This window comes from Opisthorchis viverrini (genome assembly GCF_000715545.1).
Source record: "Opisthorchis viverrini unplaced genomic scaffold opera_v5_197, whole genome shotgun sequence".
Taxonomy (NCBI): Eukaryota; Metazoa; Platyhelminthes; class Trematoda; order Opisthorchiida; family Opisthorchiidae; genus Opisthorchis; species Opisthorchis viverrini.
In genome coordinates, this window is record NW_008751854.1 from 203,800 (window position 1) to 230,861 (window position 27,062).

Consider the following 27,062-nt stretch of genomic DNA (forward strand, 5'->3'; position numbering starts at 1 on the left):
TGTCAGTGTATTGTGAAAATCCGAATAGCATTTTCAGTTAATCCATCATGAGCTGTGCTGCATTGTTTGGCCGTTCACTTGACATGCTTCTGGGATTTCATTAAAGATTCATAGAAGCTTTATTTGTTCCGGAAGACTATACCTTTTCAAAAATGGTAAGCTAACTATCAGACATGATTATCTCGGTATACTCAGGGCGGGTTCTCATTTCACGTGAACGACATGGTTTCGGGATTTCTTTTCGTGTCGGACAGTGTTTTGTTTCGTTTTCGAGAAACAGAATGTCAGCTCAGCGGCAAGTGTTCTATTAATTTTCTTTCACCAGCCATCTGGGCAACCCGACAAACTGTGAACGTGTCAGACAGACGGATTTTCGCAAAGACTTCACTCCGGGAATTGGTGATCTATCTTATTTTTGTTATGCTCGCGCTTCTGAGTAAGTTAAGTTTTTGTTCGTAATAGTGTGCGTATGTATGAATATATCTGTAATATGCATACGATTGCGCTTCTGAGTAAGTTTTTGTTCGTAATAGTGTGCGTACGTATGAATATATCTGTAATATGCATACGATAATTCTTGTTTATGCCACACCCAAAAGCACATCAGTATACAATTTTCTAAGGTAGTTGGATCTGTATTCCGTGCATCCTGGTTCATAGTCCACGTCAAAATGTGGCAACTGATAGCCGAGATTGCTCCACCAAAGGGGAAAGCACCATCTTCAGAAGTGATTCTTTGGAACTAATCAAGAGAGGTTTTTCGTGCGAATGCCATTCTATTCTACTCTATTCTTCTATTAGCTCTCAAAACCTTGCATAAATTCTCATTATCTATGTCAAGTTACCTCCGATTTGCGGGAGCGTCGATGAAGCTGGTGTTCGTTGTGCAGTTCGACAGAGAATCTTGGAAGTTAAGTGCAGTGCAATATCTCAAAAACTGGGAAGCTGAAACAAGAAGCTAACTTATGGAAAATATCGTAAAAGATAGCTTCAGCTACGAATCATTTGTTTCTCCCATTTAACATTTACAACTGAGTGTACTCCGCCGAATACCTCCCAGCCTGAGTCACCTGATGATGTAATTTTCCGCAATCACCCACCTCGGGTCACCACAAAGACTAGCTAAGGTCCATCGATTGTCGTTGTACGTAATCTGAGGTTATAAGGAAGACTTATGAGTGATCTTTGAACTGGTGGGATCGAACCGAAAACGCGGGTCAAACTGACTGAACTGATGAAGATTATAATGGGTTCGTTTGGTTTCAAAAGCATATTATTGACATTGTGTCTTGTCAAACCCGAAGTGAATCCGTATAGCGAAAGTCAAATCATTTGTGCTTATGCAAAACAGTGATTGGTGACAAGTGTCAGATGAGACTGGGAACCCCCGTGTAGAAGATGAATGCAGCAGCGGACTTTGTGACTACGGACGATTGCGATCCTCAGATATACGGAAGATAAAATCTGGTACATTTTCTATCAAGCGAATGTCTTCAAGTTTACTTATTTCCAACTACCTAAAACCTTGTCGATTTACTTTGATTTTGGTGTCTTGAATGGTTTGTATGCCAGGTTATGGAAGACATTAGCAGGCGCCGCTTTGTTGCCTAGATTGTTCGTCGTTCAATTTTCTGGCTCAGTTTGAAAATTTTTGGTGTATCTTAGTTTGAAGCACCATTTCGTCCGCCCGAGGTGGGTGACTTACATCGCCAAAGTGGCCGAAATCCTTTCGCGATTTTTCGAACGTGTGATCACCTCAGGAGTTTATTTCGGGTCGTTCTCAGACTCCACCTGCGTACGCATTTGGTGCATTGATCTGTCGCAGAATGACAATGACTACCGCATTAGACCATCGCTAAAGTTTGTGACTTTTCGACTTTGACGTATCACTGAAGTTAGACATTAAAAATGAGAATTACTTAATTCTCGGATAGTCGTTTGAAACTGCAACAAACCAGAGCTGTTGATTATCACGGAAAAATGAGAATGATGAATGTTTGTAGCCATTGTAATCACCAATTTATTATCAGCTCAAAATGTGAGTGTTTAGCATTACTCACTGTTTATCTTTTTATTACCGATTGACCGTTTTTCTTACAACAATATTTCTGCCAGTCGCACTAATCTTAATCTTTAGCTCCAGTCTTACTGTCGAATCCATTTTTGCCTCTAAACCTGCTGTTTTACGATATATTTTCCGATAGTTGTGTCCTCGAACTAGTGTTATAACTTCTAGACCCAGTGCACTACTAATGGGGTTTCTGGAAAGTCTTCGGTAGTCCACGGCTGGTTCTATCCTTCTTGGAGCTCATTAGGTAGGCGCAGTCCCCGAGTTTCAATCAGTCTCATGTTCTAAGTGGACCTAATTCCTACGGAGTCCCTCGAATACCCCCTTATTTGGCCTTGATGGGTGATTCAAATGAATCCAGTTGAATCCCTGTTAGCCGTAGTGCTCCATGCTCTCTTCATTTATTCCAACCGAACTAAACTATTCATAATACTACACCAAACCTTCCATTGAATGGTATGCAGTTTACGCTCTAAAGTCATGCTTCATCACGTAGTGCGATCAACGGTGGTGCCGCAGCTGAATTAATATCGCTATAATTATTTTTGTGTCAGTCGCACTTCTGATGCTGAACAGTGCAAGCTACTTCTACTATACAAGCGTGTTCAATTTGGTGGTCGGACCCTATCAGGAGAACTCGACTGTGAAGGCCGTTGACCTTTACGGTGAGATCAAGGACCTAGACGATATATGGAAGGTAAGTTCCCATTTCGATCATCGCAATGATGCGGTCTTGTCACGCCTAAGCGTCAACAGTAAAAGCCAAAACAGACATTCTGAAGTTACATGCTTCCGTAAAGCTGACTTTCATTGAAAAAGCCGGTTTTCCAACTTTAACAATCAGTCGAATTGACTATTTTATTTTTACATTGCAATGAAACCACAAAATTCGCCTCACGAAATGACGCAATACTCGGTATTGCAAATTATTTGGTTGATCTGGGTCGTGGCATCATCACGTACTGCGATCAACGGTGGTGCCGCAGCTGAATTAATATCGCTATAATTATTTTTGTGTCAGTCGCACTTCTGATGCTGAACAGTGCAAGCTACTTCTACTATACAAGCGTGTTCAATTTGGTGGTCGGACCCTATCAGGAGAACTCGACTGTGAAGGCCGTTGACCTTTACGGTGAGATCAAGGACCTAGACGATATATGGAAGGTAAGTTCCCATTTCGATCATCGCAATGATGCGGTCTTGTCACGCCTAAGCGTCAACAGTAAAAGCCAAAACAGACATTCTGAAGTTACATGCTTCCGTAAAGCTGACTTTCATTGAAAAAGCCGGTTTTCCAACTTTAACAATCAGTCGAATTGACTATTTTATTTTTACATTGCAATGAAACCACAAAATTCGCCTCACGAAATGACGCAATACTCGGTATTGCAAATTATTTGGTTGATCTGGGTCGTGGCATGTCGTAGAAAAGAGAGAGAATTTAGATTCGAAAGTTTGATGGCCAAGGCAGCGAATTCGAATCGACTATGTATCAAGAGTGTGGACAAGAATTGCTGGTTGAAAGATCAGCATAAAGTTGCCAGGAGCTCTTTGACAGACCTCAGTCGGTTTCACCCTTTTGATGGCTCATCATGTAGGTGCAACCCTCGAAGTTCCGCCAAACTTTTGCTCTCTTTCAGAGATTTCTGGAAAGATTTCCCTTACTAAAAACGGGAGGGCAAACTCTGAATAGCAGACACATAACAACACACCTGAACAGTAGTGTACGACTAATCGCCTGCCTTGGTTTCTGATTGACGTGCACACAGGTCAAGTGTGCGTGAGAGTAATTAGCAGTTGGGACGGGAGAGTCAACAGTCAATGAGGAAGGTTGGGACGCGTCAATAACATCATATCTTTGTTCATACACCCAGTTGTGTGCACAGAATAAAGCAGCCAGACTGACATCATACGATGGTCAATGCGGCACGAACACACTCTTGTCTACATACTTCAAAATTTTATGTGCACCTAAGTACTGTCTTAGAACTCAGACCTCTATAGGAATAAGATAGGGTCCTCATTCAGAGTATGTGGCACAACCCTTAGCCTGCATAACCGGAAGGTTGTGTATGTCAGGCCCATGCCCGTTTGTCGGCGAGTGGGAAAGGCTCGGTGCAGCCGAGTGGGTAGCTGAATTACGAAAACCTGTCGTACCACGAAAAGTACGCCAGTAACAATCCTAAAAAAGCGAAACGCTGGATTCAGCATCCGAGACCCACAAATGGCAGGGCTGATTTCCTCTCACATACCTAGCAACTTCCATACACATTTATGACAGTCACCTTATGGATTAATTATTTCGATGGAACATTTCATTTTATTCCGGTTGAATAGACCATCCTTATTTCTGTTACATTCCTTTTTATGGCTCGCCGTGTGATAGTTCGTCTATCTTTCCAGAATCCAGTCACTGGAGATCTGGTGATCTGGGTGGATATTGTAATTATGCTGATCAAGCAGACCTTTAACTGCCTGAGGAGAATGTTTTAGCAAGTGTTCAAATATCTCCATGTCTTGGTAAGTAAAAGTAGCTTGGCGACAGATATTAGCAAGGTGTGGATTGTAAAAAGTGCACGAGTAAGCATAAGTGCGCACCAATCAATGAGAATTACTTCGCTGCACCACTACTGAAATTTTCAGCTGAATGGCGACTCGTTGAGTTTAATTCCCGTTATTCAAGAGATGAAATTTTATTTCGAGATATAGCTTTGTTATAAATGGGTTTGGGCACTAAAGTCTACTCCGTAACAGAGATCGGTCAAAATGTATGGACCTGTATTCACATAACACTTCCCTCTGCAGTCACCTTGCTGTCCAGGTTCCGGTTTTCTACTCAATCCACACTAGACCTCGAGTTGTGCCCTAACAGCCTCTTAGAAGCACCATGCTTCACCAGGATTTTAACCCCCGATTTTCCGATAGGCAAGAGGAATGTGCGACTGCTTCTTTGGTACAAGCTGGAAGCACCCGAGCCCTCACCATTAAATAGATCAATTAGCCGCACAATGCTCTTAGTTGCAAAACCTCTGCGAGTGGAATAAAAGTTTTGTGCCAAAATGTTGGATCTTGTTGTGCATGTGCTCAAACCAAAATGTATCTTGATCTACGCTCCTATTTTTGAAGCTCACCAAGTTTCATTCTCCTCTGAAGCAATCATACCTCTGGCGGAAAAGTCTGGTGGAATAATTTCCCAGCATCGCTGAGACTCAGGGATGCTCAAACGGGGTTCAAAAGTTTGGACTGGTACTCTGAACTCAGTTATCCGATTGCTTTAATCCATCAGTGACACGTCATAGCTCTTAAAAATGATATTCCATCGTGTGAATACTGAGCGTCTCTTTAGACCTGCGAACATGCCTACATTTTAGCCATATGCGTGGTCTCCGGGACACGTAGACGAAGAGCCAGTGGGGTACAGTGGTTCGTTTGGTGCCCTCAAGAGGAGTGGTCTAGTTGAAACTGCTGGCAAGCTTAAGGTGGGCTTGAATAGGAAGAAAAAAATACTCAGTTAAGCCTCTCATCAGCACCAATGCATTTTGAATGTGAGTGGGTTTCACCAAATTTGAAGCTGACAAGCTGAAAAAATGGGTTCAGATGTGAGCCGGAAAATATACTTTACTCACTTTTAAACGCCTGAAACTTTCACCACAAACCTGATTCTCCAACATTTGAAAATGCGCACCATCACGCATAGAGCTTGGCACTATATCGAAGTACTGGTATGTCAATGCGACAATGGGTGGCAGATCAGATGACTGTTTCTCACCTAACTTAGCAGTTTGTAAACTTTTCGTCACCAATTGTGTGTCATTGGTGTGTGATTGGGTGATGACGTCCCTGTAGTTGCAAGTAAATTTCCCAGCTCGGAAAACAGCTAAACAACCACCCGATCGAAACCAATACGCTGTATTACGTCTATACAAATATGCTGTTTACTTGATAGGCAAAGAATAGATCAACAAAGTTGGTTCAAATAAACTATTCTTATTTCTAGTATTCATCTTTCAAATGTTTGCGGTGAGGAAGCGATATGACTGACAACTTCTCTCTCTCTCTCGTCATTTTGATTTGACGATAATTCGATGTTCATCAACCCTTGGTCTTCATTCCACAAAATTAACCCAACCCTCATCGAAAGGCTTATAAGAGCCATTCAGTTGTTGTTTCCGTAGTTAGAATTGTTAGCTATCTTAAACTCTCAAATCATGGATGGATTTGAACGCGTAAACTTTGGAGTCGTAGCTAATAGTAATTGCCGGGTTGTGGGGTGCTATGGTATGTCCTGGTTTCAGTAGTTTGAAGATCTGACTTTAGAGCCTTAGTGATTTGGTTTATACGATGTAGCACATTTGCCTGTCCTGTACCAAAGAATAGACATTCATACGTGAACGATTGATGCTAAAGTTGTCATTTTATATTTCGACACTCCTCAAGATGTGTATCGTACACAACTACTGCTCTTCATCTAATCATCACCATCATCAGTGACAGTAACATGGCATGGGAACACTGATGCTTCATCACCGTACAAGCATGTTAGTTTACTTAAGTTAAAATTTTCGGAAGCGCATTCGTAGTGAAGAGTAAGAAGTGTTTATGGGCGATTCCCAACACATCTAAGGTTCACCATTCTCGAGTGTCTTTGGAATATAATCTCCACGAATCTAGGAAGCCGATTCAATATTGTTTGCCCCTCAGGAAGTAGAATAACGGCAATGCTGTTTTTAACAAGTCCCTCGAACGGATGTTGTTTAGAAGAAGAGTAACCACATATATATATATATATATATGGATATATATATCCATATATCCACCAATCTGTTAATTTCCTATACAAACTGCGGCGCGAGCAACTGAAACAGGACCCAGTTAAAGTAGCTCATTTGAGTTGTGTTGTATCTTTAGGTTTCTTTTCAGGCAACACACATTATCTGTGTGGAGATTCCGTCCTGTAAGTGAAGCCAATCCACGCTGAAAAGCCGAGAAGCACTGTACAGCTGTTTCATCCTTATTGGGAATCATCAGCAGTGCGCATCTCACGAAGCTCCGAAGAGTCTCGAACCCGTGACCTCCCGGCTAGTAGTTTAGTTTGAACGCTTAACCGTTCGGCCACGAGTGGCTGATCAGTAGTGTGATTAGCTCTCACATTATCTGTTTTAGTCCACATTTGCAAAACCCTCTTCTGTACTTTCCTCTCTACAGTACATCCAGGCACAGATCTTCGGTGCACTCTTTCCCGACACATGGTATAATCGACGCAACGTTAGCTTCAACGAAAAAGAGTTTATTGGATATGACAATAAAATGCTAGGGGTCCCGCGACTCCGCCAAGTTCGTGTGACCTCAACTCCATGCGACGTTCTCGGAGTAATGAATAACGTTGAATATGTTTGCTACCCACCGTATTCGGCCAGCACAGAAGGAAAGAAACCAATGCAACCACAAGGAGGCGTCATACCTAACCATACTAAAAACGCGTAAGCATATACACCAAGGCGTTCTATGCTGAATTGTCACAACGTTCAATCCATCTTAATTTGTCAGATTGAACTTACACGGTGCTAATTACAACAGCTAATGTCACAAGAAAATATGAGTTATTGAAATATTACCATCGTGACATAGGGAAAGCTAAGCGAACACGTGTTCTCAGCGATTCATCTTCTGGCGGCACAGATCATATATAAAACTAAACGTAATAAAATGGAATCACTTACGGTAATGCGGACAAGGGAATAGGAGAATCTATCTTAGTCAGGGCAGAAGTCATCCAACACAGCTTTTTGTCTGGGTTATGAGGGAGATACGGTTTGATGTGTGCTATATTAGGATGAGAGGTGAACACTGGACCAGTTCAACTGGAGGACTTCAAATCTCTTCTGTGGCGCTGATTCTGAGCGTGAAACCACTGCGACCCTACTCCTCACACTCTAACTTTGTGAACTGAAGAGAGTTGTCAAAGCCCTCTAGTTGAACTGGCCCAGTGTTCAACTCTCATCTGACTATGGTACACACCAGGCCACATCTCTCACATAACTCAGGCAGTTAGCTGTGTTAGATGACGTTTGCCCCGACTAACGCGCATATTGGTGATTTGTTGAAATATTGGTAGCTCGGGTGAGTTTATTGGTTGTTGATCAGGTGGCTGTTGATCTGTTCGCCGAGCTTGGCAACTGGCTTGCAAGCGTTTCGTCACCATGCGAGGAGACATCATCAGTGCGTAGTTGAGTGGGTGACTGACCCACGTATGGTGACGGAACGTTTGCAAGCCAACTGCCAAGCTCGGCGAACAGATCAACAACCAATAACGCGCATATTCCATCACCGTTGCATCTGCTATGCGTAACCGGTTGGATTTTATAACGCTTGACTTCATATATGATTTGTGCTGGCTATAAGATGGATCACTGAAAATAATGTTCGCCAAGTCTTCCCATTTCCCTATGTCATTCCAACGAGCCGATATCAATAAATATTTCCAGTTATTCTTTCTAACCAAATGATTTCCGTTTGGTGTTTGGTTACGTGATACCAAAATCCCTGAATAGTTTTCTGATGATTGTAGATCTTGATCAGGAATGTTTTCTGCCGTAAGGGTTTTCGGTCCGAACAGATGGCCGAATCTGAACTCCTTGCTGTCTGTGGAATCTTATTCGCAACTTTGCAGCTATGCTATTCTTCTAAACATTGAATGGGCTCAATATTTCAAGTAAGGTTTGTTCACGTTGGAACCAGTTACGTGACTCAGTTTTCGTGTACAAGAACCCAACACTGACGCGTTTCAGAGACGAGCGTTCAGCTGAAAGTTTCCTGTCTGACGTTTCCATACTGTTTTGTACACGAAGACAGACCTTGGATAAAGAAATGGAAGCAACCTGTCCGGAAAATAAAGTAGAGAGCAGCGGCATTTTAGCTTGCCAGGCTGCATATTATGTTGCAAAGTGGTAATTAACAACAAGAGGGGCGCCACTTTGGTGAATGAATTTAATTTCAAGCCTTTTGAGCTTGGCAGTCTTTTGGGACAGGGTAGTGAGTAGTTTCGTAGAGAAATTCTCACCGCATTACATTTAGAAGTCGTAAATTGGAATTCTTCAACGATTTGGCGTCTAACGTCGAACAACTTCGTTCAGCGAGTCCAATGTTTATTATATGGCTCGACTGGGTGCTATCTTCGACATGATCAGAAGGTGCTCTAGTGTTTCGAAATACCGTCATTCAAGGTTCTATCACAAATGTGATTGCACAGTAGGAAGTAAGCGTCTTGAGAATATGGTCGAAACGTTCCCATATTAGATGAAAACCTGTATGCTGGCCTTATATTAGTTTGTGATTGGCAGTGTGATTCACAAGAAGGCAGAAGCTAGGGCAGTCGGTTCGACTCACACTAATTCACTACTGTCATGGTTTTCAGAACCTCCAACTTACAGTTCCAGAGAACTAAAGGTTGGAGTTGAGGTAATCCATCCAACAGGGGCTTGGTTTTCAATTCACACTTGACAGAGCAAGGCCTGGAGCAATGTAAAGGGAAAATTTTCCTTATTTGAATAGAGTTGTGTATAGAGTAGCTAGGTCCGAAATAAGGACTGATACGTTAAAGCACTGTAATTTTGTTTGAAGTACTTGATTGCGAGGTGCTATTTTGTACAGCATCTAGGGTGAGGAAAGTAAAATGCAAACTTACCTGTCAATTGAAGTGATCCTTCATTACTCTAGTGATCGCTTGAGTTAATAAAAGTGCATGCTATTCTCCTCTCAGCTTGTCTCATATAAACTGTGCCATTTAAACCTGCAAATATGAAGGCAATGGGCCTCTGGAAGTCCCGAATGTAAGAAAATTTTCCATTTGGCAGCATGTTTGACCACTCAAGCTTCGCGTTCAAACAGAAGACTTGGATTTTAGCTATGATTTAAAGGTGACTGACATGCACCGTACACGGTGATCGATGAAGGTCAGCGGTCTTCAACCAATATGAGGCGAGCAGTTAAAATCCATTTCAGATACCATATCAATTCACCGCCTGCCGCAGATGAGTTGATGGTTAGACACGAACTATTTCGTGAGGCCAATAACAGCCTAGTACCAGAATCAACAGAAATAGACCAGTACAAAGTGCAGCAGTGAAATCTCACTCTGGATCGATGGGTAAATACGGTTTCATCAACTTGAGGCCATGACATGGTCTCACAGACAAAATAGTAGTTGCCAGCTGCACTTACCGTGTCGAAAACTGTTACTGCTTAGGTATGGTCTTCAGCATCCTTACCATAATCACCATCGAATAGTTCTCAAGTGATGCGCAACGGCTGGCCATGGATTTCGGGTTCCCAGGTTGGAATGCAAGCTTCTTTTGCGGAAAACCAATTAGTCCTTAGTGGACAGTGCCCTTAGTTACTTTATGTTGATGCATATAAGCCAAACAGAGATTTCAAATTCCGTCTTGTGTTCACCAACCTACTGGAAACACAGCCATCACATATGTGGTTCAGGGATGTGTACGGTCACTAGAGGGAGGGACATCCTCCTGGAGCTCTTAGAAGGAATGGTGTGACATCCATTTTATTCTCTCAGTTCTACTTGGCGTGCCTTCTATAGTATGCAGCGCACTACAGACTGTATCTTGACCCCATACCCACGTATCTTTCCACGCGTCCTTAGATGGAGATATCAAACAGCTGGTCAGTTGGGATCCGCCGCTGTCGCTGCGCAGTATGGGGCCTACCCAGGTTCGGGATACGTTCAGGACTTATCCCGGTCCCGAAATACTTCCGAAGAGATCATTCAAGAACTGTTTGAAGGAAGGTGGATTGACGAGGCTAGCAGAGTACTGTTTCTGGACTTTACCATTTACAACGCAAACATCAACATGTTTGTGATTGTCAAGTGAGCTTCTTCCTCGATGATCATCAAACAGCTTGCTTTCTCCCCCTTTCTATACATATTCTCTTCATGTTTCTTGTTACCCGCCCCGTCAGCACACAGTAACTTCAACATCAGTTATTCGTACGCTGCACGAAACGTATATGAAGCCCGGATCCCTCACAACGCAGACACTTATTCCGGGTAACCAAAACAATGATAGGTCATTTCATCAACACAATTATTTCCCATTTACATGCTGGCATAAAGTGATTCTCCTACATAACAAAGCTCTCCATGAAGACAACCTCTCTGAAGTGCAATCATTTGTCCCACACGATGAAGTTAGATCCAGTTTCCGAGGTTGCAATAGATGTGTACTCTGTTCAGAGGCGTGCCTGGAAGTCACATCGTTTGCAATTAAGATAACCTGAATGTTAATTAGAAAAGCTACTGGAACTCGACGTCCACCAAAAGGATTATTGAACATCTTACCATCTGCAGGCACGTTGTTTACGCTAATTTTGACTTGTTTCTTCTACCTTCAATGATCAGAACACGCATTTTTATCTCATGGCTCATTGAGCGTCTCGCCAAATTTGAAGTATTCTTGATTAGAATGTGTCGAAATATTCAAGAATACAGGCTCCTTTAGGATGCCACATCCACTACGGACATGAATACAAAAAACCGGACATGCTTTTACCATGATACCCAGCCTAATGGCGAGGCAGTCGGATATCGTTATCGTATCGTGCAACACATTTAACTGAACAATGAAGGAGTATACAACGAGTTGAGTGAGGCTTAGCCTCTTGTCTTGGGGTTTAGGTTAAGTGAATTGTTGAATGTAAACCAAGGATGCAAATTCGGGGCTGCAAGGGTACGTCGTTTTGGTTGAAGTAAGCGGCGACCGACTGTGTCTGCTTTTGTAACCTTTGTAGGGTAGGCATAGGTGGACCGAACCCTATATAACGGTTACGACGGCCGACTGGATAGCGCGTTTAGATAGTCGGCTATACATCGCCTAGGGTGGCCATTAGCTCTGATGACGTCAACAGTTTACTCAGGTTCAGAATTCAGTATATTCGAAGGGCAGATTTGTCTTGCTTCGTTCGGTAAGTTGTGAATCTGAGTGTAACTCTGCTTAGGTGGCACGAAACACCCCCCGAGTTCAAGCTGAAACAACCATCCAGCTCATAATGTATTATGTGAACTGATTGCTTTATAACTCTGACAAGAAAGCGTGTTTCTCTGCTCAATGGGATAAAACCGCCCAAAAGAGCATTCTGCATTTGAATCAATGACAGACAATAATCACTCATATCAAATCCAGATTACGAGTTCGGCCTCAAGCTGGGAGGCGATACCAAACTAACTAAAGCTACTCCAGCGATGTACCCCTGGGAGATATTTACAATTCACGACACTTTAGAGATAGGGGATTTTATAGGTGGCCAATCACAATCACTAAGGTGGTAAAAGTAGATCGATCTGAGTGGCGTTTGCACAATGTTCCTGGTCATCATCTTGATAACATGCTGCATTTCCTCAATTTCCTCAAGGCTCATATTTGAACTACCCGTCACCGGAGGCGTCTTTGTCAGCAGCGAATTTCAGCCAGCAAAACTCGTGCGCTATTTGACTGCAACGGACTACTTCGTAATGGCTTGTGAAATTATGTACCTCATGTTCATTCTGTACTATATTGTTGAAGAAATTTTGGAGGTGAGTCAGTTCTTCATTTGTTACTTCCTTTAAGATACAAAGTTGCAGGTGCCATTCGCATGCGAGGGTACTGAGTTTGACTCTGCTCGTCAAGCAGATCTGATAACCACTGCTCTTGAACTGACCCGAATGAGTACCGCATTTCACTACCTTTCACTAGTTAGCCTAAAACCACTGTTCAGCTGCTTTAATTCAGTGGCTTTTAGCATCCAACATAGTCACACATATAAGCCAGCCTAAAGCTGCATTAGCTGACTGGGTATCCTCAAGTTAAGCTGTTCAAGTGACTAACCTGTTCGGCATTCGGCATATCAGCATGGATTGGTTTCACTTGCGCTCTCTATTGAAAAATCCGACGTCTCCACCCTATCAAGAAGCTATAAGTAGCCCAAAGGAATAACAATTCACACGAAGTGTGGACCTTTCCTGCGAGAAGTCCCCACTCGATAGGGCGGTAACACGTGACCAATAAGGATGTGCAGTGCTCCTCGGTTTTTCAATACAAATTGGCTCCACTTTTACACGAAGATGTGTCTAGCCCACCTGCTGTCCAGTTTTGGCAAGCCATAAGACGTAATTCCCAACAAACTTCGACTGAGAATGCTGCGGTACATCTAAATTCTGACCTACAGCCATTTTCTCATGTCACATTCGACAGCCCCACTGAGAAGACTGGAACTACATTTCCCCTATCACAGTCAAACTCGCAAAAATTCAACTACTAGGATTGCCCACATTAGTTAATGAAGTATCAAAAGGCCACTCCTGTTCGCAGATCTTAAACCCGGTACATTCTCAAGGACAATGTATGCTTCGATTATTAGAGTTTCTGCCATAATACCCCTGGTATGGCACTGTCCAATTGTGGTTTATTCTCGTTATAATGTCTTTATATCTACATGCATATCTAACTATCACGGAAAGTGAGGATCACCTTATAACTAGGTTCAGCTATGACTAGAAAGAACGCAGTAAGTTCAGAACAAGTGTGGCTGGTATCTGCAGCGAATGAACCAGTCAGTAGGGTTTGACCTTCTCGGTCATTGATAACAGGGGCTAAATGATTGGCTATGATTTTGCACTATCTGCGTTTTACTGTTTTTAGCTAGTGCATGCATGGATAGGCAAACTGTTGAGCAGGGGGTTGTGGACGTGAGTAGGTGGATGTGCTCATTTGCGCTGACTCTGTGGCCTCCAGAAAGCTGGAACATCATTTCGGTGGCTTACTGGATCTGCCTCAGTTGCTTCGCCGCAATAGATGACTCTCTCCGCCGTCCATGAAACTGAAGATATATCGTCATTGCCCTAACCATCCACTATCTCTCCTTCTCCCTAAGTTGGACGTCCGAAAAAAAACCATTCGCAGCCTCGAGTTTCTTGCAATGAAGTGCCCGAACTGTCGCGACCAACAATGCCGCAGTTGATCATCGTTGTTGAGGTTGATCAAGTTCACCAAGACCGAATCATTGTTAACACTGTCTTTGATGTATCTACGTGCGCAATATTTCTCACTATGACATCAAGCAACCTCTGAGGTATCTGGAGAGTTGAACTCAATGTTCTAAGTTGCATCAAAGTAACAAACGCAACCGGTGGGGCGCACGATGGGCTTAGTGTAGTATCAGCAGATAAAACGCAACAGTACGCTTAGTAACAAACTCGCGATCAGGAGGGGAAACTGCCAGCAAGCTATGGTGTGGTTTGTTTAATAAATTCAACACGGATTCGCAACAGATGATAGATGTTAGTGGCTAACCAGAGGCCCAGTACGAAAGCCTTTGCGCAAGACCCTATTGTTTTTAGTTTCGAATGGCAATGTAATACAGGTCCCTCTTTCGTGCGGGGTTGGCACTGACGATATCTCCTCGATTGATGATGAAACATTTGCAATCCAACTGCCAAGCTCGGCGGACAGACTAACAACCAGGCAGCGCACCCGAGTTACATGTATTCCACACATTGCAACAATCTGAAGGTCCATGAGGCGACTGAAGAAAACAGACCGTTCGGGTCGCATTTACTTTCATAAAAGCCAGAAAAGTAAACCCTACTGCGCCAAAACACTTTTACAGAACCCAACGGAACCTCAATCCAAGCAGATGAATGCCTATGAGTGCCATTTTGTTAATGAGTTGGTAGGTCCTATTCCATTATTCCCTCGGATTTTCTACAGTTCAAACTAAACTAGATAAAGCGTATGGACTAACAACGTTTGCCTTCAGTGATGGATGTACTGCCATCAGAAGTGAGTTATTTGAAATGACAATGACCAATGACGCTTGGCCCAATCGCTATCGACAAAATATTGTTGGTTCCATTTATTCATATATGTATGGATGATACGAATGATAGAGAAGCACCTAAACGACAGTTCATCCGCTTGTTTCACTCAAAATAGGTGACTGAACTATTGTGGGCATCGGACCACACAGAATGCGGAAAAGCCAGTGCGCAACAAAACTTGCGTCATCTCCCTCCATCAGAACACAGAAGTCATTGTTCATGCTTTACAAAGGTGGCTTTTGGTGAAGGTGAATGCAATACTAAGTGTATTTTCAAATGTCTCCGGAACCAGCATTACACCCATTCTTTTGTTCTCGTTCCAGATAAGGAAACAAGGGTTCCACTACTTCCTTGGGGTCTGGAATATACTGGATATTGTCGTGATTTTGCTCTCCATCATTTGTGCCGGATTCACTATCTATTGTACCTCCACCGCATACGAAGTCATGACCAACATGCTAAAAGATATCAATGCTCACCCACACTTCGATCAACTGAGCTACTGGTATGGTCACTGGGTGAGAGCCACGGCACTGTGTGTCTTCTTTGTGGTGATCAAGGTGAGCTGCTTGACCGTTCTACTTAGAGGAATTGCTTCCTGACTGGTTTGACTGTCTAAAAGACGCAATAGGCACCAGTTTAATCTCTTCCAAAATCAAAAGCAAGGCGTCCAAAATCAACATCACTTTCGTGACATCTGGTGGATCACCTTAACTCTGGGCCGCAAGCGGCTGATCAACACATCTTCAAACTTGTGCTCACTCACAACACCCCTGCCCAGCAGCAAACGTGCATCTACACCGGGTGACCTCTCCGATGAAAGTTTCTCTACTAATATCAGGATATTGCCAGGATATTGACACCGAAATCATCTTGGAGAGAGTGTTTTGCGGGGTACAGTTCATGCTTTGGTGGTGCGAAATGAAGGAGTCCACTGAGTACTGTGGGGTCTTTGCGCTTTCCCGGCTGGGGCCAGCCTGGTTCTCTGGGTAAATGGCTAAAACCTTAGTAGACATGGCAGTTGATCCGTCCCAGTGGAGCGAATGCTGTCACATCCTAGTCGGACTGTCTAGCTAAATTGTGTTTGTCATTGTACGATGAGCTCATTTAGCGTGAGGCCCACAAAGGGTTAATCCGGCTGATGTCGACTTAATTCGATGGGTATATTTTTGGCTGTTCTTGGCCGATTTCTGCGAAACAGAAGACTGCTTGTGATAAATCCCACCCTCTCTCTTACATTCCACTCTTTACTAGACACGCTTTTTCATGGTTTTATGGCAGTAACTCATCGGCATCTAATAATTGTATGTTGCCGTGGATGACGATTATGATGGCGATAATAATGACCTAACACATTAGTTTCTGATTTTCTCACGCAGCAACTGAGAGTGAAGTACTATTTTCTCATTCTCAAAGACTAACACACCAGTTTTTTTTATTAAGTTTCTGTACACACCGTCTTCCTCATTACATGTTGCCCACCGCCATTTTGCGGTGACCCGAATCACTGTACGTTTGACACAGTGAACTGAAGTAAAATGAACGAAACCAGTGAATTTATTTTCGCTACAGAATGTTGGACGAGAACCTGCTGTTTACGGGGAACATGTAGGTTGTAAGTTTACTGGATCACACTCTCCATGAAACCTCACAATCAGTTCTCGTGCCAGTACATATTTGGCTGACTCAAAAGCTTCTTCCAGTTTAAGGCTAATTGGTCACAGCCACGACTTTGAATTCACAGCCTCTTCGTGGTAGCCGTCTAGTCGGCACAATGGATGAGACTGAAAAGAGTCTCTCAACCTTCTCCAGTTGCTTTTACACGACCAAGGGGACATTACTTATCGCTTGGCCGACATCAAGTAGGCATCGCCAGAATGAACCTGTCGTGTTTTTTTGCTGGCTATGATCATAGACATATGAGGATATACGCACAACACTCCGTTTCCCTATCAGCGTGATGGATGGGTCCCTCGGAACCTGGTTACTAGCTGAATCTCCCATTTATGATGCTTCCAGCTGGGTTCGAGGTGAGTCTCTTGCAAGACCAGATTTATTTTCAAATGACTGAATTTAGCTAAATTCGTGCAATTTGAGTTCAGGTAGAACATGAAGTTGACGGAAGCTCGGGAAACTCGCCTATCTAAAACCGGCCGTGAACTGTCGAAGAAGTTTCAGCAACATTCTGAGTAGTGCATCACGTTTATGATTGTAAATGTATTCTCGACGTGTGACACCAGATGAAGTGAGGTTGTATTCACTATTTAAGTTCCACTAACGTGTTTACGTTCATTCCTGATCCCTCCATCCCCTTCTTTAGATTTTTAAATACGTCAACTTTGATCGTTCGTTGGGACAGCTGACTAAAACCTTGGGTACAGCTGCGTTCGACATGATTGGCTTCATGATCATGTTCTGCATTGTCTTCTTCGCCTTTGCTCAGTTGGGCTATCTGGCCTTTGGAACAAGCATTGAAGGATATCGTTCGTTTACACAAGCTTGGTAAGCAGCGGTTCCACTTAACTTTCCTCCTTCAGCATCTTTCGGATTTAGTTTTCATGGTGCTTATTTGTGCCTCCTATGGTACAACGGGAACTAAGTTTTGGATCTGTTCCAAACGATGAAATCGGCATTTACTTCCTTTTACCGCGACTGATTTAAGATTAGGCGAGTTGGCTTCAGCTTGACGGCGCTCGTCGATCACTGACATGATTCGCACCTATTGTTTCTCCAGTTTGGCGCCGCTGACGTCCGATGTGAGATTTGGGGAGATGAAACCAACTTCCCCCTTGAAATTCGTGGGATAACACTAAAGTTGGTAGGGCCTATGGCTAGAGAGACTTCATATAAGGTCATCCTCTTAATGCAGATATATTTAAACCAAGTGACGCACACAATTATCTGTGCGATGCAAAAACTGCCACTTTGGAAAGTCAATCACGGCGCCTAGTTTTCAGAACAATTCTCAGGAAGCGGCGACCGAAATCACCCAGCTACCACTGCACCGCTGTGGTAATTTCTCTTACCCACGCCTAAGAACAACACTATTGCCGGTTTGGTACACCTAGATTTTAATTCTTAGGATCGCCAGCCCTTTGGTACAAGGCACACTTCATCAGCTGGATGTCACTTATCACTGAGATAACTGTGATTGCGCTGCGAAATCGTCATTGATGTGAGAAAGGACACCAACGTCATGGTTATCAAAACTGTCACTTATGTGTTTTATCCAGTTAATTCAGTCCGAAAACCTATTTCTTGCATGGAATTTGGATTCTGAGCCAATGAACCTAGAAGCCGTTCCACAGAATCATGAAATGAGGCTGTTTTGTGCCTGATTTTGACCAGCTAATACGCAACCTTCTACGCCTCAAGTGTAACTGGGAAAGCTCTCAGAAAAAAACGATATTACAATGTCATGCTACGTGAACACTCTCAATACCAGGAAATTTGTCGAAATACGTACAATACGAGCCTTCAGGAATATAACTGAAATGCTTTTTAACTATCTAGTGGAAAACTTGATAACTAAGGTCTACACTTCTGAATGAAATATACGATTTCGTAGAGCTCCACAATGTAGTACACCAGCAAGAATTAACGGCTAGTAGCGAGCAGTCTTTCGTACTCCGGTTATAAATCTAATAGGGTTATGATGGATAGGAAAGTAGCTATCCAAGTAAACAGGGGATCTCAATTAACAAAATTCAGGTGACTTTGATGAAAAGTGATCAACAAATACTGCTTTTCGATGTTCATAAAATATCTTTGTTTTGGATGAAAAAAATAACAGCTTTTTGGTCCTTCATGGAAGCGGGGGCTACAAGGTAAATCCTCACTACTGAGGGACACTAGTGTCCATCGTCTTGTGGATTCTCATCATTCGAGCTAAGTTCTTGCGAAAATTATTTTGTTCGCTTTTCGTCTGGTCACCGAGTTTGCATACACGATACACAGTTCAGATGGCTACATACGTCTCGGGGAATAGGCGGACCATTTTAGAACTGGAACTATCAAATTTAGTCTGCATCGCTGGATGAGAGTTAGGAAATAACTTACGAGCACTTGTCTTTCGGTCCGACTGAAGTCAGTTCCTCGGTGAGAGACCTTTCGAGCGCGCATTCGGACGTCGCATACTGTTTTCCACAGGGAATTGTTGTGTAGTTCTTCATCTGAGCTTTTCAAGAACAGATCAAAGTGTCCTTCAGCAACGTCCTATGAGTTTGTATTTTGCCCTCATATCGCCTTGCAGCTACACGCTATTCCGCATTATGGTCGGTGATATCGATTTTGTGGCTCTCCGGAGAGCCAACTTCTTTCTTGGCCCGCTGTTTTTCGTGGTATTCATTTTCTTCGCCGTGTTCGTCCTACTGAACATGTTCCTCGCTATTGTAAACGATGCATATGCCAACGTCAAGGAAGATTTAGTGAAGCAGAAGACCCAACTAAAGCTCAAAGACATGGTGAAAAAGGTCAGTTCTGCTCAATCTTGTTGTTCCACTGAACCGTCCTTGATCTTTAGTCTAATGATCTTCAAGTGTCGCAGTGTACTTCAAACAATACGATGTTGTTGTTGAAGGGATTTGAAGAACGACGTGGCTAGAGAACGGATACGCTAAGAAAGAAACCAACAAGGTTTTAGAACAAACGTAAAATTCCACACTGTTGATGCATGATGCGTAAGGCCCAGTTAAGTCAATTTTTACAACTCCAGTCATGTTTGCCTCTTTTGTTTCTTCACTCTATGTTAAACTGGATATGCTCCATGGTGTTGGAGTTCCTCACAACATCCATGAATTGGTTCAAGTTTAATTTATGATAGTATTACCACTCCTTCATGGTCCTCACGGAGCTGCACTTGCTGAAGGTATATTCAAGGAGGCACAGAAGGGCTGGTCAAGTCACAGCCTTCATTGCTGTGTGATGGTTGGCAGGGACATAAACACGTCTGATGTGAGGAAGTATGAAATAATATACCCCTATTTGTGGAGTACTTTTTAGTTTCGCGCTGCATCCTGTATCAACGAAAGCTTAAAAAACATTCCGTTATTATACCAGTATGCCAATACTGAAGTATATTAGATCTCAGGCAGTCGATCATTGCTAAATTCACCCGTTCTTTGAGATATTGGTACCAAGATCGCCACAGTTGTGATATGGTCAGCTTTTCTCCGAACTGAGTATATAACGCTTGTTTTACGCAAAAAAGCCGGGGCATCAGACCCACATATGTCCAGTCGGTTACGGCTTTATGCGTAACCACTCCTGCTCCTTCTCGAAGCTGATGGAAGTGCTGGGAGAAACTCCTCCAACCTGAATAGTTTTGTTTTCACGAGCAAAAGTCACACGGGTCAAACGAGCGAACAAGGTGGCAATTCAAGAAATAACACCTCAGGCTGTTCCAACATCTTTTCTGCTGCAATACTGAAGATATTGTAGTCAGAAATCACTAACGCAATTAAGTGACTTATTTAGGCGGAGTCACAGCGAGAAAAACTGTGAATTCTATTCATGCTTAGCGTGAGAGAGAAATTCCGCAATTGCGACACTTTCTTCACGAGATTCTAGTTGTGTGGGGAATACGCATTCAAGGATGAAATTCTCTCAAGAAATTGAGTTCAGTGATCAAAAGGCACGTCTTCTGATCGCAACTGCCAACTTGACTCGAAAATTTCTCAGGTCAGGCTCCATGACTATGTGCTTTTCACACATCCAATGATGTACTTATATACTCATTAGTAATTGATGTGTATTGTTTTAAAGCTGACCTAATCTGACTACCCTTTCAATCCTCATTTCGGAGCCATATTACTTGGTAGATTACTCGTGATCGAAAATTGGGAACCCCAGAATTTTGCTTAATGGCTCAAATCCTTTTTGCCAACTATAAGTGGTCGGCCTCAATCGCATTGTCTTTAGCCCTGATTGGGACCATTCATGTGGGAAAAATTGTTCGGTGAAGTGATGCTCAGGATAGCGATTCATACATTCACTCTCAAAATCCCTAACCATTGCCTTCACCTGTGTACATGGCGTCTATTGTTCCAGTGAATATCACTTGTAAATCTCCAAACCGGTGGCTCTGAGAATCGTTAAAGCTTACAGACAATTAGCTGACAGGCAGCCACCTACTTAACGGGCTTTAACTCATGAGCTAAATTAGACAACAGCCAACCACTTTCCTCTTACTGAGGTATGAGCTGCAGTTGACTAATTGCTCTAGTCCACTTTTCTCCCCCATCTCTCCGCTATAGAGCGCAAAGGAAATGATCAAACGGATGCGCAAAAAGTCCAGCAAAACTCTTGTGCAAATTCTCCGCTCAACAGGCTTGTTTGGCAGGGAAGTTATTCCCTTTGAGGATTTTAGAGCGGCACTGAAATGGTAAGTCCTGATTGATTGCTGATACTCGGCATTATCGATGCTGCACCATAGCCTGATCAATATAGTCAGGTTTGATAATCATCTCAAGGTAGTCAGTTTTCGCAGATGTCATAGTAGACCATCCGTGGAATCGACCAGTCTGTGTTTCGCGGTTATACTCTAGACGGTTATCAAAAACAGTTCGAGCATTGACATATTGGATTGATGCACTCTGCACGCTGAATTCTGATGGAGTGTCGCTCATATACTCATTCTCGAAATACTGACACCCTCGGTGCGTTTATTGATTTTTGTCTATTTTTCGAGTTTGGAAATAGCCTTTTGAAAGTTTCAACACCAGCTGAAAGTTAACTGATACCACTTGAATGGAATAAGACCTCATGTACATTACGAGAGTAGTCGGTGACGAATCACACAAGGTTCACCATGCCCGTCGTCGATAAGGGGACGTTTGATCGACCTATCATGCTCAGGCGTGCGTCCATACAAAAACCACCTACGGGCTACCTATCCGAACTATTTCTGGTTGAGCCCAAAGGTAAGAATATATAGGTACTTTAAGGGTGATTGTTGTAATATGGATAGCCCGAGCCGCTAATTAACGGACCAGGCCGAATGAGCATGCATGACAGAAGATAGCGTCATGATTGGATCGTGTTTGTGTAAACCATTCAGCACCAATTTACTTCTCATGCCTGTAGGAGTTATTGGAATTTTTTCCTACTGACTCACCAAAACGGATACACGGAATTCTAATCATAGACGTTTACGACGAAGCTTGTCGTTCCTGAGTGCTTAAATGGGCTTTTTAGAAGGTACGTCTTGTTGGGAACTGGGTACATGCTTCCCGTCCAGGTTCGATAGCAAAATCAGTAAAATACCTTCGCCCATCTCTCGGATCACAATATGCACTTGCCAGTAGTCGTCATGTCACAGTGCGCCAATGCAGGCAACATGCTGCTGTTGATCAGAAACGTCAAGAACCGGCACCTTTTCCTCAGGCAAAGATAGCTTGGGCAGACCAAATTTTATGTTTTCTGTTTCCGGGTAATTTTCACCCACCGAAAACTTACGGTAAACAGGTTTGAACAGAAAGTGTCACAATATTCGCCATGGAAATATTCAGACTAAAATAAAACTAATTCAAGCGACTTCCCCATGCCGAATAACTCCTGAAATATCAATATAAACACGAACTCTCACCCAACTTTACAGCCATGGCTATGGAGACACAGAAATAACAGCCACCTTCGTCAAGTACGACACAGACGGGGACAATTGTTTGAATATGAAAGAGCAACGACAACTGGAAGATGACATCGAAATTGGGGTGAGTATGACTCCGACTGCTGCTATCAGTTGCATCACATAGGTTCTCCTATATAACCTTCCTGTAACTGAATGACGATGCACATTTCCTATCTGTCGGTTCAGGCTCGTACTACATTGAAACAACAGGAGGAAGATGAAGGGCATGGAACAGATGAAGAAGGAGAGCAGGATGTAAATGCTGATCCGGATGCTGTTGAGGTAAGTAATTTGAAGGACGGTTCCGTAAGATCAGTGTGAATCGCGTTAAAGTGTAAACGTATCCTAGTATTCAGACTTTAAGGCACAATAGTGGTGTGGGTTTAAAGACCTCTTCTTTCGTGTCAGGTGTAGGGATTACAGGTGTTCACGACTAGGAAAAATTCTGGTGGCATAGTTTTCTTGAAAGAGTTTTGTGAAGATACACAAACGTGTACGCAATATAGCTATCCGAAGTAGACATTGTCACAGTAGCCATTCAATTTGTACATTGAAACAGCAGGAGGAAGATGAAGGGCATGGAACAGATGAAGAAGGAGAGCAGGATGTAAATGCTGATCCGGATGCTGTTGAGGTAAGTAATTTGAAGGACGGTTCCGTAAGATCAGTGTGAATCGCGTTAAAGCGTAAACGTATCCTAGTATTCAGACTTTAAGGCACAATAGTGGTGTGGGTTTAAAGACCTCTTCTTTCGTGTCAGGTGTAGGGATTACAGGTGTTCACGACTAGGAAAAATTCTGGTGGCATAGTTTTCTTGAAAGAGTTTTGTGAAGATACACAAACGTGTACGCAATATAGCTATCCGAAGTAGACATTGTCACAGTAGCCATTCAATTTGTTACTGGTTGCTCCTAACAGCACAACGTGAATTACTCAATTACTTAGCTTGGTCAACAACTCGCACTTACTTTCTGCCAGCAATTTAGTGTAACAAATAAGTAGTGTTCTGTTTTCTACTCTCGTGGTCACAACAAATGAATCCCAAACTTTTCCGGATAGTGACGACAACCAGTTTATTGCGTACAAAGAATACGTGACGGCGCGCCCGGATTCGCCCCCTGGAGAGGTGATACTTTAATCCGAAGTTTAGCCTGTAAGGGAACTTTCCTTCGCCATTGACAGCGGCACCAGATGAGAATACTGGTGTCACATTACATTACAATCGTGTCAATTTATTGACTAAAGCCTCATGACCGAAAGAAGGAAGAGGTGAGGAAGGGGACCAAGGGCTAGCCTACCATGAAAATCCGAGGTGCCTACACCACCACAGCTAAATCAGACGATCTGGATAGAAACTAACAGTATGAACGCCACTGACGCCGGTTAGCCTTCGGTGCATCCAGCCAAGCACAAGGAGGGTCACGTAGACCCAATTCTGGAAAGCGAATAACACCAACGGCACTCAAATATTCTTCATTCCCTTCCGCCATACCAAATTCTCTCCACCTCAGGGTTTGCACCACTCCGAACTGAGCACAGAAAAGAGCGTTTATCTCGTCAGGTGCTAACTCCTCGCTGCAAATTCGTCGGCTCTATCCGATTCAGTTATAGTTCCAAGATATCAGTGATCAAAGACATGAAGATGCCTCAGATACTCCGCCTGAGGTGGCTAATTCTCGCAGGCCATACTGTAGTCTGATACACGCACCCTTTGAGAACTAGTGAAACGCCTATTTGATGCCACACGTGGCGTAAATAAGGAAGCGCAATTCTGATCTTCGAGATTCGTGCGTTCTCTTTGTCTGTCACACCACTACCAGGGCTAATACAACTTCCAAGTTACGTATGGTGTTCCACAAACTCGTATCACTGCTCCATGCAGCATTACTTTGCACGCTGTTAGCGTGAAGCACGAGCCTAAGGACTGTATAAAATTGGTCCGCTCTTCGAAAACGCTTGTTTTTTTCACAATTTCTAAAAAATAGAACAATATCCCCTGCATATTTCAGATCGACAAGTTTCTTGCTCGGGCAGATCTGAACATCAAAGTTTCGGAGGCCTTCCAGTGTGCTTCTTATTGATTCATCAGTAATGAAATTGGACATAAAGCGAAACCCATTACACGAGCCCTAATGATTCACTTCTAATTAACGCTAGGTAACACTAGTAGTCGAGGGGTAAAATGGGAGACTAACAGAAAATAGCACACCAACGCTATGTACTGGGCTAGACCAACTAGACTGCGGGACGACGTATGGATTTAATCAAGCGGTCCTATGTAGCGTGCGAACACAGATTAATAATCTGGATAACTCTCAATCAGACGTGATTTGGAGTGCCGAAGTCGTTAAATCTGAAGCTACGGCTGCCCCGACAACCAAAGTGGTCCCTTTGATCCCGTTCTACCGCTTTACTCAAACAGGGATTATGAAACGAGTCATTATAAGTGTGCCACATACTGTCCCCCAAGCGGTGGGAAAAAATCCGCAAAATCTTTTCAACCATACGACTTCTTCCGGTCCAGCAGGAACTTTAGAAGACTAAAGGGTGCAGGTATTTCAGGAAGGTCGTTTGAATCATTTATATAAATTTAACTCAAATCCTGATATCATCATCCAAACTATTAGCCAGCAGGCCCCTGTATAGTGGCTGTGTTTAGCATCCAGGCTGAATAAGTATGTGCTTTGCGCCCAGCCACCACCAATAAGTCACTCTCACTATTGAGTGTATTAGTAGTTCTGATTGCCCAAAGCACGGTTGATTTGTTCGAAAAAAGTACACATGGGCAGTGCATTACTGTAGGATGCATGACAGCTTTGGACCGGGTTCTCACCCGCGCTACTGTACTGTCTCTTGACTTGCCGCCTAGCCGCATTATGCCATTTGGAGTCGTATTGAGTCAAGCTACCAAACCGAGCTGTCTTGAACGACATGTTGCAAAAGGAGCACGGTGGAGCAGCAAGTAGAATTAAGCGGCTAGATGATGAGGATAAATGTACTTTTGCAACCTACTTTAGTAGTAACAGAACATCGGACTGGATGTCAGCTAGCCTGCCGCTTAAGATAGCCGCCGACTAAACGACCGCATCCTGTTTCACTTCGGTATTCGAGATACTGAAGTGTTTTTCTCCACAACACTACTTATAAAGTCTTCAACAGTTCACTACTGGGTTTATCCTTTTTCAAGCTCATCAGGTATGCTTAATTCCTGAGTTTTTGCCACCCTTTCTTTCTACCTAAACGCTAAAGTTTACGTAAGTGGGAACATAAATGAACCTGCAAATCAACGTGAACGTCAACAGAGGGCAAAACAGATTGTGGGCCACTGAAAAATCCTCGTCAACCTCACAAACAGCGTTATGTGGAGAATAAATGGTTAGGTATTTGTTATAGGTGGTTGATTAATTTTTAGAATCGCCATTCAAGCCAATCACATTTGACGAGTCTTCCTTCTACCCTAGCACAATTATTCCTGTGAGTCTACACCAAAGGGGGAAGCACCGGACTCGAGTTTAGCTCTCATTAAAGATCATCAGCAACGCACTTGTTTGACCACGTCGGGCTTTAATCCCGAACATTCCACACGTGAGTAATGGGGAGTGGTGGATTATTGGTGTTGGATTAGATCTTTGTTTAAACGCCTCCACAAACGTGCAACCTACTTTCCTGTGCACACCATAGGAGAATGATCCACATGTACTTTTTGGCCGGTAGTGTGTGCATCATAACCTGATCATTACTGAATGTCCGGCGTAACACGGTACATCAGGAAGCTCTCATTAAAGATCATCAGCAACGCACTTGTTTGACCACGTCGGGCTTTAATCCCGAACATTCCACACGTGAGTAATGGGGAGTGGTGGATTATTGGTGTTGGATTAGATCTTTGTTTAAACGCCTCCACAAACGTGCAACCTACTTTCCTGTGCACACCATAGGAGAATGATCCACATGTACTTTTTGGCCGGTAGTGTGTGCATCATAACCTGATCATTACTGAATGTCCGGCGTAACACGGTACATCAGGAACGGTTAAAACATCAGTGACACTGTGAATAATTTCCGATGCACAGCTAACTCTCAACTAGAAGAGAGCACAGGAGCTGGTATAGTGTTGGGTTTCCAAGCCTTCACAATACTAGTGCAGCTTAAGCTGCGGACGTCATTAGGATGACATTAGCTCCAATGGAATGGTGGCGAAACCCGAGCCTCTTCAGCACGCCGATTGCGCTGCCAATAAATAAATATAATAATTCAGCTGTAGCACTCTTCCGGTGCCTAGCTGCATCGTCATCATCATCATCGTTGTCAGCTGTAATGCCTCTTCAGCCGATTGCGCTGCCAATAAATAAATATAATAATTCAGCTGTAGCACTCTTCCGGTGCCTAGCTGCATCGTCATCATCATCCATCATGTCAGCTGTAATAACCGCGTACTCGTCGTACAGTGGTTGTAGCTGCCGCAGTTTCGTTCACCGATGATTTGGGGGGGG

The 27,062-nt window shown here is 43.2% G+C and overlaps 2 protein-coding genes across 2 annotated transcripts in view; one reads left to right on the top strand and one right to left on the bottom strand.

The window, feature by feature from the left end:
* Window positions 1-280: 280 nt before the first annotated feature.
* The window catches only part of T265_14455 (hypothetical protein), a gene marked incomplete at both ends in the record, with an annotated part of 31,753 nt that continues 4,971 nt past the window's right edge, over window positions 281-27,062 (top strand). The window contains 13 exons of the mRNA XM_009173718.1: window positions 281-436; window positions 2,623-2,769; window positions 3,090-3,232; window positions 7,232-7,548; window positions 10,728-10,952; window positions 12,494-12,656; window positions 15,263-15,499; window positions 17,260-17,441; window positions 19,192-19,411; window positions 21,194-21,321; window positions 22,537-22,651; window positions 22,756-22,851; window positions 23,132-23,203. Of these exons, the coding sequence (XP_009171982.1) occupies window positions 283-436; window positions 2,623-2,769; window positions 3,090-3,232; window positions 7,232-7,548; window positions 10,728-10,952; window positions 12,494-12,656; window positions 15,263-15,499; window positions 17,260-17,441; window positions 19,192-19,411; window positions 21,194-21,321; window positions 22,537-22,651; window positions 22,756-22,851; window positions 23,132-23,203 (2,199 nt within the window). The remainder of the gene's footprint in view (window positions 437-2,622; window positions 2,770-3,089; window positions 3,233-7,231; window positions 7,549-10,727; window positions 10,953-12,493; window positions 12,657-15,262; window positions 15,500-17,259; window positions 17,442-19,191; window positions 19,412-21,193; window positions 21,322-22,536; window positions 22,652-22,755; window positions 22,852-23,131; window positions 23,204-27,062) is intronic.
* The window catches only part of T265_08010 (hypothetical protein), a gene marked incomplete at both ends in the record, with an annotated part of 7,924 nt that continues 6,160 nt past the window's right edge, over window positions 25,299-27,062 (bottom strand). The window contains one exon of the mRNA XM_009173697.1: window positions 25,299-25,577. Coding sequence (XP_009171961.1) covers window positions 25,299-25,577 — 279 coding nt within the window. The remainder of the gene's footprint in view (window positions 25,578-27,062) is intronic.